This window comes from Myotis daubentonii, chromosome 10, assembly GCF_963259705.1.
Source record: "Myotis daubentonii chromosome 10, mMyoDau2.1, whole genome shotgun sequence".
In the NCBI taxonomy this organism is placed as follows: Eukaryota; Metazoa; Chordata; class Mammalia; order Chiroptera; family Vespertilionidae; genus Myotis; species Myotis daubentonii.
Window position 1 is genome coordinate 76222335 of NC_081849.1, and position 14528 is coordinate 76236862.

Here is a 14528-nt window from a genome sequence, read left to right on the forward strand (position 1 = left end):
AATTTAAAAAAAAATAGAAAAAAAAAGAATTATTTACACTAAGGTCTGAATGAGGGCTAGATACCAGATGTTTAAGAACTAAGAACCGACTAACGGTCTGAACAAAACAATCTGCAAAGGGGTGACAACATGTAGCCAATTGAATGGACCTAACTTTTATTTCCAACAAACCATATTAAAAGCCAGTAAGCCATTTAGATTTTTAACCCAATTATTCAAAGTGTCCAATCTATAAATAACAAGCAAGCCTGGTAAGGCAAGAAATGAACCCTGCTGGCTTGGCTCCATGGTTGAGCTTGACCGATGAACCGAGAGGTCATGGTTGGATTCCCAGCAGCAGGACGTGCTGGGGTTCACGGGCTCCATCTGCGGGAGAGGGGCGTGCGGGAGGCAGCGATCCGGGATTCCCCCTCATCATTGATGTCTCTCTCTCTTTCTCCCCCTTCCTCTCTGAAATCAATAAAAATATTTTTCAAAAATCTTACTCTCCTCCTCCCGCCCCCCAAAAAAGACAACGAATGAGACGCGAGGGTCCCGAGTGGCTACTCTGTGACAGCCGCTCAGATTAGGTGTCAGGAGAAAGCGGGGAAGTGCCCAGAGGGCAGTCCCCCCTGGAGCACGATGTTCCGACTTCAAGGTCGTTGGTAATGATCCTCATGTTTCTCAGTAGCCCCTTTTGACGTTTCATTTATTCCCCGGATTAGTTTAAGGCTTTTTATTTTTTTAAGTAAATTTCAGTGCTTATGAAAGCTCGACACAGGGATTTCCAAGCGTGTTTTCAGGGTAAGATGTGGCCTCGGGTTTGGACGGACGTGAGGCCACGGAAGCCCACGCCACCTTCGCTCTCCTTGGCAGGCGCCGTTCAGCGCTCAGCTGTCCCCACCCCGGGGTTGGCGGAGGGGAGATGCTGGGTAACTACCGAGCCCACAGGCCCGCGAACGGCAAGTTCCCCGTCAAAGTCTTCCGGTTCTGGCCTCTCGCCCCGACCTCTCGGCAGGCAGGCGGTGCGGCGCCTGCGGAGGGTCGGGGCCGGCTCTGCGCGCGGGACGTCAGCCACCGGCGCGGCCGGCCAGGCGTCGCCGCGAGTCCCCGCGACAGCAGTGGGCGGCGCGCCGAGCCTCTCCTTTCTTTCACCCCGCTCCCCACGCAGGCGCACCCTCGCCGGAAGCTCGTACGTACGTCACATCCGGTCGGGGCGCCGGTCGCCGGCGGGAGCGAGCCCGCCGGTGCGAGGCCACTTTGTTCCCGCCTCCTTCGCCCCGACGCCACTCACCTTGGGCTCCTGCGGAGCGTGGCCTGCGTGCGCGCTCCCGGCCGGGCGTCAGGGCCCGGGGACAGGCCGAGGGAGCGAGGCGAGGAGGAGGGGCTGGGGAGGTGCGGGCCCAGCCAGCCAGTCTCGGCGCCCTCCCTCCGCCTGACGGGGCGCGGAGAGGGAAGGGGAGGAGCGAGCGGGGCCGGCCGCACACCCCAGAACCCTCCTCGTGGGAGGGGGGAGCGGAGGACAGGGGCAGCTCCGCCACCTCTGCTCGCGCCGGCGAAGGAAGGAGAAAGTCCGGGCTCCTACCCACCGCCACGGACTCAGAAACCCCCCCCCCGCCCCCATCTCCCCGGAAACAGCCCCCCGCCCAGTTCCGCACACTCGCTGCCCCGACCGAGAGCCGCAGCCCGGTCGCCTCCGCCTCGCCCCGCCGCCCGCCCCTGCGGGCCGCAAAGTGCGCGAGGCCCTAGGCCGGGAGTTGTCAAGACCCAGCCATTGCCGAGGCGCCCGCCGTGCGTCGCCACCACCCCTGGAAGACGACGTCGACGCGGAGGAGGAGGCGGCGGCGGCGGAGGCGTGTTGTTGTCTCGCCCACTCCCCTCCCCTGAACTCGCACCCAACGTCAGGGCGCGATGGAGTGAAGCGACGACGAAGGTGGTACTTCCGCGTTGCGCTGCCGGAGCCGAGCGCGGCCCAGGCCGCTCCCCAGCCGCGGGGGCACTTGGAGGACTCCGGACTCCCCCGCCGGTCGGCGCCCGCCCGGCGCATCGGCTGTTTCGGCTGCTCGGGACTAGGACGACCAGCGCGAAGCGGAGCCCGGCCGCCCGGATCCCTGCTGCCTTCGGGCCTGGAGGCCGCTGCGTACCCCACGGTGACCTGGAACCCGGGGACCCGCGTCCCGACCCGGATTATCGTGGCCTGGCCGCCGCACCGCCCGGGTGCTCGGTGTCCCTCCGCCGCCGCGGTCCCGTTTCCGGCGGGAGCGATGGCCAGGATCTGACCCGGGAGGAGGCCGCACCCGCGCCGCGCTCGGCGGCGAGCCCTAGGCGATGCCGAGCAGCTCGGACACGGCGCTGGGGGGAGGCGGGGGCCTGAGCTGGGCGGAGAAGAAGTTGGAGGAACGCCGCAAGCGGAGGCGATTCCTGTCCCCTCAGCAGCCGCCGCTGCTGCTGCCGCTCCTCCAGCCGCAGCTCCTGCAACCGCCGCCGCCCCCGCCGCCTCTGCTCTTCCTGGCTGCTCCCGGCACGGCCGCCGCCGCCGCAGCCGCCGCCGCCGCCGCGGCCTCCTCCTCTTGCTTCAGCCCGGGCCCCCCTCTGGAGGTCAAGCGGCTGGCGAGAGGCAAGAGGCGCCCCGGAGGGCGGCAGAAGCGGCGCCGCGGGCCCCGCGCCGGGCAGGAGGCGGAGAAGCGCCGGGTCTTCTCGCTGCCCCAGCCGCAGCAGGACGGCGGTGGCGGTGCCAGCAGCGGCGGGGGTGTGACCCCGCTGGTGGAGTACGAGGATGTGAGCTCCCAGTCCGAGCAGGGGCTGCTGCTGGGGGGCGCCAGCGCGGCCGCGGCGGCGACGGCTGCCGGGGGGACGGGGGGCAGCGGCGGGAGTCCGGCCTCCTCCTCCGGCACCCAGCGGCGGGGGGAGGGGTCGGGGTCGGGGTCGGGGCGCCGGCCCCGCCGGGACCGCCGCCGCAGCAGCGGCCGCAGCAAGGAGCGCCACCGCGAGCACCGGCGGCGGGACGGGCAGCGCGGCGGCGGCGAGGCCTCCAAGTCCCGCAGCCGCCACAGCCACAGCGGCGAGGAGCGGGCCGAGGCCGCCAAGAGCGGCAGCAGCAGCAGCAGCGGCGGCCGCCGGAAGAGCGCCTCGGCCACGTCCAGCAGCAGCAGCGGCCGCAAGGACCGGGACCCGAAGGCTCACCGGAGCCGGACTAAGTCGTCCAAGGAGCCGCCGTCGGCCTACAAGGAGCCGCCCAAGGCCTACCGGGAGGACAAGACCGAGCCGAAGGCCTACCGGCGGCGGCAGCGGTCCCTGAGCCCCCTGGGCGGCCGGGACGACAGCCCGGTGTCGCACCGGGCCTCGCAGAGCCTGCGGAGCCGCAAGTCCCCGAGCCCGGCGGGAGGGGGCAGCAGCCCCTATTCGCGGCGGCTGGCGCGCTCCCCGAGCCCCTACAGCCGCCGCCGCTCCCCCAGCTACAGCCGCCACAGCTCGTACGAACGGGGCGGCGACGTGTCCCCCAGCCCCTACAGCAGCAGCAGCTGGCGGCGCTCCCGGAGCCCCTACAGCCCCGTCATCAGGTGAGTCGGCCGGGTTCCGGGGGGCGGGAAAGGGGTAACGGGGCTCTGCGAAACCACCCGGGACTGAACACCCCGCTCGGGGCGCGCTTCGAGGATCCGGAGGCGTTTGGGCGCCGGTGACGCCGTGGAGGGGCGGAGGCACAGCCACAGGTCCGGCCGAGCGAGTCTCCTCGGTGAGGGAGGTTTCCCGGGAGAGGGCAGAGCGTTAAACTTGTTGCATGGATAGGTCAACAGGTTCCTCCCAACTGCCCTTGGTTTTCCAGCACCGTTAGTTTGGGTAAACCCAGAGCTTGTTTAACGTGTCATACTTTTTTTGAAAGCCCTCTAAAGAGATTTCATTGTTGAAGATTTAGGGGCTGTTTATTATAAAGGAGGATTTGAGTCACGTGCTGATGTCAGGTTTAGATAGATTGTTAATGTGTCAACGATGGGAAAGCAGCTTTTCTGTAAGGTGTATTTCTTAATATGTGGAAAAAGCTTATAGTTCTAAATTCTTGAAGACAAGGAGGAAAGTTCATTTTGCGATATTTTGGGTGGTATAGTTTCTTATGCAGTCTTTCAGTCATAATTTCAAAAAGTAGAAAAAGGACAAAGACAAGATTGTTGGTGTGTTTTTTTTAAGGTTGTTGGTTTTTGATGACACCAGTTGTTAATTACGTGCAAACGTAATCTAGTTGATGTAGTCCAGTGTAACCAAGTAAATGTTCTAGTACATTCTCACGTTAACTATTATTCTGAGTTACTATTTACACTTACTTTAAAGCAAAATACTAGTAGGCCCTTAAATATTAGGATTTTTGTTTAGAAATCTTTTAAAAGGTAAATTTAACCTAGCAAAATTAGAGTAAATCTTTCATATAGCTATTCTGCCTTACTTGTATTTCTCAAAAAAAGTGTGAGCATTGATATATAACTACCTGTAAGCACGGTGAATTATAAGGAACTTTTGAGTATTTTGCATGATCTTATATTCTTTAAGATGTCTGGAAACTCTAGGCCTCGTAATTTAGGATTTTACAGAATGACATTTGCATTGATTGTGATTTTCCTATTGGTCTTAGTTTTCTTTCAGTAATGACAAATGGATGCTTAGTACCTCTATGTACGAGTTATGTTGACTAAGTATAGTATATGTACGTGTAAAATTAGCAGATTTTTTGAAGTGCCAGCCTAGTGTTTGTAAAGATGTGATGTGAATAGAGATACAGGTATGAGTTTATCTTTAAACTAAAACAGCTGTATACATTTCATTTCTTTTTTTAAACTTTATTTTTATTGTTTAAAGTATTACAAAGAGTAGTACATGTGTCTCCTTTTCTTCCCCATGGACCTTCCCCCGGCCTCCCCTACCCCCGGCACATGCCCTCACCCCTGCCCCCCCTGTCTTGTGTCCATTGGTTATGCTTATATGCATGCATACAGGTCCTTCTGTTGATCTTACACCCCCTCCCCCAACACCTCCCCAGCCTTCCCGCTGTAATTGACAGTCTGTTCGATGCTCATTTCTTCATTCTTAGAGTGTTCAAGCACACTCAAAATGCTAGTTAGTTGATGCTTTACGCAGACTATCAATCCTGAAAAGTCATTTCACCAAATTTATTCTTTACATCTTGTAAGACCTTATATCAGTGGTTCTCAACCTTCCTAATGCCGCGACCCTTTAATACAGTTCCTTATGTTGTGGTGACCCATAACCATAAAAGTATTTTCGTTGCTACTTCATAACTGTAATTTTGCTACTGTTATGAATCGTCATGTAAATATCTGATATGCAGGATGTATTTTCATTGTTACAAATTGAACATAATTAAAGCACAGTGATTAATCACAAAAGCAATGTGTAATTATATATGTGTTTTCCGATGGCCTTAGGCGACCCCCAAGGGGGTCGCAACCCACAGGTTGAGAACCGCTGCCTTATATTTTACTTTTAGTTAAGATATTTTAGGTTTGCCAAAAGGTTTGTGTGTTGTTTTTTTTTAATTGAATTTGTTTCTGAAAATCGATTAGGCAAAATTTCAGGACTTTAGTGATTTTCAGTGTGATATAATATTAAGAATGGATTTTATGTTTAGCAGGCTTTTTAGTTGCTGGATACTTTAGCAAGGTCCTTTATTATCTAATAGTGCTATGCATTTTGTTTATTTGATATAATAGTGGTGTGTGTGATTAGGGTTATCCATATTTAGCAAGTATTTATTGAGTATATATTATATGCCAGATACTGTTCTAGGGACTGGGATATAGCAGAGAAGAAAGACAAGGTCCTTGCCCTTAGGAAACTTGCCTTCTAGAGAACCATTCATAACTGAAATATTTCGTGGTGTTTATATTGACCACTAGTATTTCTAAAAGATTGGATTTGGAATGAGCTTTAGAATATCTTGACTAACATTCCTGACAGCTGGCCACTTGGTGTGTTCCTGAATACATCTAGAGGTGGGAAGATGTTGCTTTGAAGACAGCTTATTTCATTAGATCTGGGACTCAAGTTCTAGTCTTGGTTTGCCCAGGTTTTAGCTAGATCCTTGGAGACTCAGTTTCCTAAGCTGTAACAGGAAAATACCTGTTTTGTGGTGTGTGTGTGTGTGTGTGTGTGTGTGTGTGTGTGTGTATTTCAGGAATTAAATGAAAATTTATGTATAGAAATAGTGTAGAGTATTACAGAAATCTAATGTGGTTTAGATGTTATTGAATTATTAGAATTCTTCATATTGAAACAGAAATCCAGCTCTGTGTCAGTTCTAACCATTGCTTCAAATTTAACCCTTTGAAATGATTACAGAGCAAACCTGTATGCTACCTCTTTAAATATAAAGAGTTACTGTATCTTTTGAGTCTTCTTTTCTTGGCCCCCAAACTCATTTTTCATAAGGTATGCTATTTAGATTTTCCACATTATATCTAGTTTGTCAAATGTCCTGCTTAAAATGTGAGGCCCATAATTTATAGCTAACATAGTTGATTGAAAAACTTAAAAATTTTTAAATATAGCAAATGTATTAATTACTGTTTAGGAACAATTAATTGGACTCGTCCAGTTTAATACAAAAAGTTTTATTTGTTTTTAGAATATAGTAATTGTGGTAGGTGACCCATATTGTTTAAGGAATAGACTACTGGATTGGGAGCCCCATGAAGGCAACTAGCCTGTCTTGACCACCATTATAATCCTAGTGCTAATCATAGTGTCTGACAGAAGTAGACTCAATAATTGTTGAAAGGGTAAATGAAGGGATGATGGACTTTACTGAGCATATGAAATATTCATGTGGGCCTGGATTATATAAGTATTTAATATAGACCACATGTTATGCTGCAGGAAATAAAACTTGGATCTGTTTCCAGCCACATGGAGCTTACATATTAATAAATTGTCAATGTAGATATTTTTAAGGAAATGCAAACACATTCAAAATACTAATATTGAAACCATGATTGATATTTTTCTTGGTATTAGTTCCTAGAATAAATCTCTCCATTCTACTGATACCTGCGTTACAACGGCTCTTTGCCTTTATTTGAACCTTCAGTCCTTTGCTCATGCTTTTCTTTTAATCAGTCACTTCGTAGCTTTACTCTTCCCCCCCTGTATAACCAGTTTACCATATTTTCTTTAATACTTGAATGTTGGAGTGTAGGAAGTCACATAATTTTGCTGATTGCTCCTGTAATAAATATGAGGGTGCATTGAAGAGAGGGGCTGTTTAGGAAAGGTACTAAGATGAGTTTTACTGTGTGCCACACGTCGATAAATATGATAAATATTTAACGTACATTCACCCCCAAAACACATGTTACCGGTAGTTGGAAACATTTCTGTTGATAGTTTGGGAAATGGAAACTCTAAAAAGTTAAGTGATTTGTTACAAGATCAGCTTGGATTGGTCTGATTCTAAAGTACATGCTGTTGGTATTATGCTGTATCAAACCTCACCTGGCATTCAAGGGAGCTGGCCACCTCATAATAATAATTTGTTTTGCTAAAATTCAGTTACTGTTTGGATATTTATGTATTAATTTCTGTTTTCCTGGCCACCATTGCAACATTTGAGGATTTTAAAAAACATGTTCTTCTAAAGATTCTTTCAGCTCATTTTGTCTTTACTAATTCATAGCTTTTATGAATAGGAGCTTAAAAAAACATTTCTTAAAGACATTAATTACTCTTAGTTATTGATTCTTGATCTGAAGTTGATCAAGTCAGATCAGGTACAATTAGTACAGTACATTGTTATATATAACTAGAGGCCTGGTGCACAAAAATTTGTGCACTCGGGGGAGAGGGGGGGGGTCCCTCAGCCTGGCCTGTGCCCTCTCGCAGTCTGGGACTCCTCGGGAGATAACGACCTGCTGGCTTAGGCCTGCTCCCGGGTGGCAGAGGGCAGGCCCAATCCCTAGGTGCAGCCCCTGGTCGGGCTCAGAGCAGGCCAATTGGGGAGTTGGGGCGACGCCCCCTGTCATGCACAGAGCAGGGCGGATCGGGAGGTTGCGATGCCACCCTCAGTCATGCTCAGGGTAGGGCCAATTGGGGGGTTGGGGCACCGCCCCCTGTCACACTCAAGGCAGGGTCGATGGGGAGGTTGCGGCACCACCCCCTGTCATGCACAGAGCAGGGCCAATCAGGGGGTTAGGGCGGTGCCCCTTGTCACTCACAGAGCAGGGCCCATCAGGGGGGGTTGGGGCTCCGTACCCTGTCACGCACAGAGCAGGGCCAATCGGGATTGGGGAGCTCCCCCCTGTCACAGAGCAGGGTGGATCAGGGGGTTGGGGAACCGCCCTCTATCACCCACAGAGCAGGGCCGATCAGGGAGTTGGGGCGCCGCCACTGTCACACTCAGGGCAGGGCCGATGGGGAGGTTATGGCTCTACCCCATCACACACAGAGCAGGGCCTGTGTGTGTGTGTGGGGAGGGGGGGGTGGAAGGGTTGGGGCGCTGGACCCTGTCACACACAGAGCCACAGGGCGATCAGGGGGTTGGGGAGCTCCCCCCTATCAGGCACAGAGCAGGGCTGATCAGGGAATTGGGGCGCATTACCCTGTCATGAACAGAGCAGGGCCGATAGGGAGGTTGTAGCCCTGACCCCTGTCACACACAGAGCTGCAGGGCGATCAGGGGGTTTGGGTGCTGCCCCCTGTCACACTGATCCCGGTGCCAGGAGGCCTCTCAGCTCTGCTGATTCCGGTGCTGGGAGACATATTACCCTTTTACTATATAGGATAGAGGCCTGGTGCACGGGTGGGGACTGGCTGGTTTGCCCTGAAGGGTGTCCTGGATCAGGGTGGGGGTCCCCACTGGGGTGCCTGGCCAGCCTGGGTGAGGGGATGATGGCTGTTTGCAGCTGGTTACACACCCTTCAGGGTGGGGGTCCCCACTGGGGTGCCTGGCCTGTCCGGGTGAGGGGCGGAGGGCTGTTTTCAGGCTGGGGGTGACTAAAGCTCCCAACTGCTCCTTTTTTTCCTTTTTTCTTTTTTTCTTCTGGGCCAGCTTTAGCTCTGGCTCCAGCTCTGAGGCCTCTGCTGCTGAAAGCAGGTATCTGGTTTGTTTGGGTTCTATAATCGAAACTCTGTATCAACTCCAGCTCTGAGATCCCGGTGGGCTGAAAGCAGGTTTCTGGGGTTTTGTTTAGCTTCTGTATTTGTAACAATGTTTCAAACTGCAAGCTCAGAGGCCTGCAAGGCAGGCAGGGAACGTTGCTTTCCTCCATCACTGAAGCAAGCAAGCCTCATGTTTCAAGCTGCCTGGCTGCCGGCCGCCATCTGGCTGGCAGTTAATTTGCATATCGCCCTGATTAGCCAATGGGAAGGGTATCGGATGTACGCTAATTACCATGTTCCTCTTTTATTAGATAGGATTGGTTGTCTCTCTGAACCTATAGAAGTTCTATTCTACCAAGAAGTAGCAGAGTCTCCATTATGGAAAAACAATATGACCCAGTGAATCTAAAGATGGGTGGACCTAGATGTTAATAAATGAATTTATTAGTATTCACTTGCATATGATGTGGGATACCTCTATCATGGATTACTTAGTGTTTTGTCCTAAAAACCTGTGTTCTAAAATATACAAAATGAAGACATTCTAGAATTTTAAAAAAAGAAGCTCCTAATGCTACTGGTTTTAATATATATTTAATAGAAGTAAGTCATGGGTATCCTTAGATGAATGGAATTCTTAAAATGCTTTTTAAAAGCGTCAAAAGTATAGGATACTAGAATAAATGCAGAAACACTCAGAAGGGCTGTAAATTTAGGTGAACTCTCTTAAATCTCTAAACTTTTAATCACTCCTTTTATTATTAAGATGGCCTTGTATTTTGCTCCTTTTTCTGACCAAATCTTACTTGACATTTGTATCTACTCAGCTCTTACCATATTTTTGTTCTAACACAAGTTATTTATCCCATTTCCATTTTTAGCTCCTTAGTTCAGGCCCCCCCCCTTTTTTTAATCGCACTTCCTGTTATTATTTCTTCCCTATTCATCTATTCTTTTGTTTCTAACTAGAGGCCTGGTGCACGAAATTCGTGCACTTGAAGGGGGGGGGGGGTCCCTCAGCCCACTCTGCACTAAGCCAGCAGTCGGACATCTCCCAAGGGGTCCTTAGTGTTGCCATGGAGGCGGGAGAGGCTCCTGCCACCACCACTGCACTCGCCAGCCGTGAACCCTGCTCAGGGCTTCTGACTGAGCGGTGCTCCCCCTATGGGAGTGCACTGACCACCAGGGGGCAGCTCCTGCATTGTGCGTCTGCCCCCTGGTGGTCAGTGCATGTCATAGCGACTGGTTGTTTCGCCTTTCTGTCAACTTGCATATTAGCTTTTTATTATATAGGAGGACTAGTGACCCGATGCACAGTTTCATGCACATTGAAAGGAAATTAATTAGAAGGTCGCCGGTGGGGTGGGACTGGGTGAGACAGGCCAGGCATGCCCTGGAGTGAACTTCCCATGGTCCCTCCCCAGAGTCTGGAGTGAGCGGGGTCCCTCTGGCAGGTGGGGTCCCTCGGCCTGGCCTGCAGGGGTCAGGCTGAAACCAGCTCCCTGACATCCCCCCAGGGGTCCCGGAGTGTGAGAGGGCACTCTGCAAAGTTGCTGTTGTACAGGGTGTGGAATGCAAACGCAAGTGGGCAGTAAACCAGATTCGGGGCCGACAGTGCCCAGCAACAACATAACCCACGGCCGAGGGTGGAATCGTGCTGCCCTGCGTGGAATAGCACAGCCCTGCGAGGAATCGGGCTCCCTCCTCTTTGGTTTTAGGGTGCGTCACCCGAGAAGCGCCGCTGCCAAGTCTCTGCAGCTCAGCAGATCCTGTGTTGAGTTTCTACCCTACCCCCTAGTTGTCAGTGCGTGTCGTAGCGACTGGTCAGACGAGCAGAGGGACACTTAGCATATTATCCTTTTATATATATAGATTCATTCATTATTAGAATTTTCTTAAAATCTTGCTTAGATGTGTCACTTTCATTATATAGAATTAAATCCAAGCTTTCTAATGCATAATCAGGTAATGTCTTTTATGATCTGGCCTCATTCTAACAGAATTGTTTTTAGAGGCACTTTCATTAATTTTACTCTTGCTGTTCTTTTAGCTTGAAATGCCCTTTTTTCTCTTCTCTGCCTCCAGTTGCATTCAAAACCCAACTCAAATCCCACTCCATCTTGTAACCTTTCTGCATTCATCTAGAAAAAGTTTATTCCTTTTCTTATATTCCTTGCACTTTGCTTTTTCTTTGTTATGAGGCTTAAAAAACCTATTTAATATTCTAATTACTTGGCTGGCTACATTTGTGTTTTCTCTACTAGACTGTAAGCTCCTAGAGGACAAATTCCTAAGTGTATTAGTGGTTGAATTAATTGAAATACCTTTTTTTTTCCTTAAAGTAAATATACTAAAATGTTTATTAGATTGAAATACCATTTTTTCCCACAGATTAATGCAAATGAATCTTTGCACAGGTATCAGTTGTGTGATTTTCTTAGTGATAGTTTTCTGAGCAGACTGAATGGCAAGCTCCTATAAGCTAACTGAAAAATTGTAGCTATTTCTGAAAAACCAGTTTAAAATTAATGTTGCTTAACATTCACTATTTAAAATCATTTTATTTACTTGTTTTTTATATTTTTAAATAACTTTATTGATTTCAGAAAGGAAGGGAGAGGAAGAGAGAGATAGAAATATCAGTGATGAGAGAGACCTCCTGGTTCATAGGTTGATGCTCAACCACTGAGCCACGCTGGCTGGGTTTAAGATCATTTTAGTTTTTTCTCGTGTACTTTTAAAATAAATATTATTGAAGTCTTTATTTTTTTTTGGTTTGCTTTGTTTCATATGTAGATATCTGTAAGCTTTAAAGTGGGTGTTGGAAGCAAAATGATCAGAAGTATTACTTGTTTGCACTGATTTTTTTTCCTTAAATTTCTAAATTGTGCATATCTAAATTGTGGGAGAATCTTATGGTCTTAATATATTTGGAAAATAAAATGTAGATTAGAGGGTAAAATTTAGGTTAATACTGGAATTTTTATAAAGTGGAAAAGAAAAGGGTAGTGAGATAAACTGAAAGCTGAAAATAGTTACTGGGCTGTGTGCCTTCTTACTTTTCTATTTCTTTAGTTTCAGTTGCATAGGGATACTTTCACTGAGAGTTTTTTTTTTTGACACTCCAAACTTAATTTATCCAACATTAAATTAATTATTTTACCTTTCTTGGAGTCATATTTTTCAGATATTGCTCGCCATTATTTTTCACTTGTTTACAAAGATAGTAGAGGCTTGTAGAAATTTTTGGTTAGTATAGAAAAGGGTAAGAGATTCAAGGTGTGTTGAGTCCAACCACTTGAGATGTTCACCCTTGATATTTTGATGAACAGTCTTCTAGACTTTTCTATGCATATGTACATAGGAACATAAGATTTTATATAAATGGGAACATACTACAATGCTGTTTTGTACCCTGTAGTACAGCCGTGGGCAAACTACGGCCCGTGGGCCGGATCCGGTCCATTTGAAATTAATAAAACTAAAAAAAAAAAAAGACCGTACCCTTTTATGTAATGATGTTTACTTTGAATTTATATTAGTTCACAGAAACACTCCATGCATGCTTTTGTTCCGGCCCTCCGGTCCAGTTTAAGAACCCATTGTGGCCCTCGAGTCAAAAAGTTTGCCCAGCTGAAACCGGTATGGCTCAGTGGATAGAGCGTCAGCCTGCGGACTGAGAGGTCCCGGGTTCGATTCTGGTCAAGGGCATGTACCTGGGTTGCGGGCACATCCCCGGTGGGGGATGTGCAAGGGGCAGCTGATTGATGTTTCTCTCTCATCGATGTTTCTAACTCTATCTCTCTCCCTTCCTCTCTGTGAAAAATCAATAAAATATATTAAAAAAAAAAAGTTTGCCCACCCCTGCTGTAGTATATAGTATATTTTTATTGACTCCTAGGATTCCATTGTATTGGTGTCCTATAACTTGTTTGGCCAAGTCCATTTTGCTACTATTAGACTGTAAGCTCCTAGGACTTATTTTTACAATGTGTATGTATCTATTGCAAATTTTGTGTGCATTTGTCCCATAATACCTTCTAGATTAGATTTCCCAGGGGTAGAATTCTTGGGCCAAAAATGCTATGCACATTTGTAGTTTTGATAATTCTGTCATATTGCATCTTCAGAAAGCTTTTATCAATTTGTATTTTCCAAGTATTGGAGTACCCGTTTCTGCAGTCTTCACTGTCTGTGGAGTTGTCAGTTATCCCATTCCTGTTTTCAGTTGCATTTCTTTAAAATCTAATAATGCTAAATTTATTTTCATCTATTTTTTGGTTCTTATATCTTGATTTTTGTTAGTTTTCTTATTAGCTTTTAAGAGCCTTTTTTGTATTAGAGATATTAACTGGTTATTTTGTGTGTGTGTGTGCGCGCGCGCATGGCTTTAATTAGCAAGTATTTTTCATGAGTTGTCTTTTGTCTTTTAACCTTGTTTATGTTTTAAGAAGTTTTTGATTTGTATATGTGTGTGTAAGTGTTTTAAGAGGTAGTTGTTTCTCCCAGACAGCTATGCTTAAAGTAATATTTATCTTTTCTCCCTCCCCACTTCGAATAAATTGTTTGTTCTGTTGGTGCTTTTGCAGTGGTTTCTAGTCCACTCTGATTTAGTTTAAAACTTCTTAATTTATGGATCTTCTTATTGTTGGATCTGCATGCTTTGGGTCTTGATTCTTCAAGCTCCTACCGTTTTCTGCATTGAAATTAATCTTAAAATACCACTTTGATTCTGTCATTTTCCTATAAAACATATTTACAGATTCAAATTTTTTTCTTTAAAATATATTTTTATTGATTTCAGAGAGGAAGGGAGAGAGAGGTAGAAACATCAGTGATGAGAGAGAATCATTGATTGACTGCCTCCTGCACACCCCTCACTGGGGATCGAGCCTGCAACCTGGGCATGTGCCCTGATAGGAATCAAACCATGATCTTCTGGTTCATAGGTCGATGTCTACCACTGAGCCATGCCCGCCAGGCCAGATTCAAATTCTTGTATTGGGCATTTAAGGTTCCCCACCCAAGACTCACCCAAATTACCCTTACTTCTTATGTACTAGAGGCCTGGTGCACAGGATTCATGCACTGCTTGGGGGGCTTGGCCTGCCGGGATTGGCCTTCTGTTGGAGCCCTTGCCCTCTGAGCGGTTGCTCTTGCAGTGGTAGCAGCCACTCATCCCGGTCAGCCAAGCAGCACCCCATTGTGGGAGTGCACTGACCACCAGGGGGCAGCTCCTGCATTGAGTGTCTGCACTCTGGTGGTCACTGCACATCATAGCAACTGGTTGACCTGTCGTCTGGTCATTCTGCTGTTTGGTTGCTGGGCTTTTTTTTTTTTTTTAATATATTTTTATTGATTTTTTACAGAGAGGAAGGGAGAAGGATAGAGAGCTAGAAACATCGATGAGAGAGAAACATTGACCAGCCGCCTCCTGCACACACCCCACT

At 48.2% G+C, this 14528-nt stretch overlaps 1 protein-coding gene across 4 annotated transcripts in view; it reads left to right on the forward strand.

Annotated features, from left to right (window-relative positions):
* Positions 1–2307: 2307 nt before the first annotated feature.
* CDK13 (cyclin dependent kinase 13) overlaps positions 2308–14528 on the forward strand; it is a 123710-nt gene continuing 111489 nt past the window's right edge. For all 4 annotated transcript variants that reach the window (XM_059655734.1, XM_059655736.1, XM_059655735.1 and 1 more), the window contains exon 1: positions 2308–3539. In XM_059655734.1, coding sequence (XP_059511717.1) covers positions 2308–3539 — 1232 coding nt within the window. The remainder of the gene's footprint in view (positions 3540–14528) is intronic.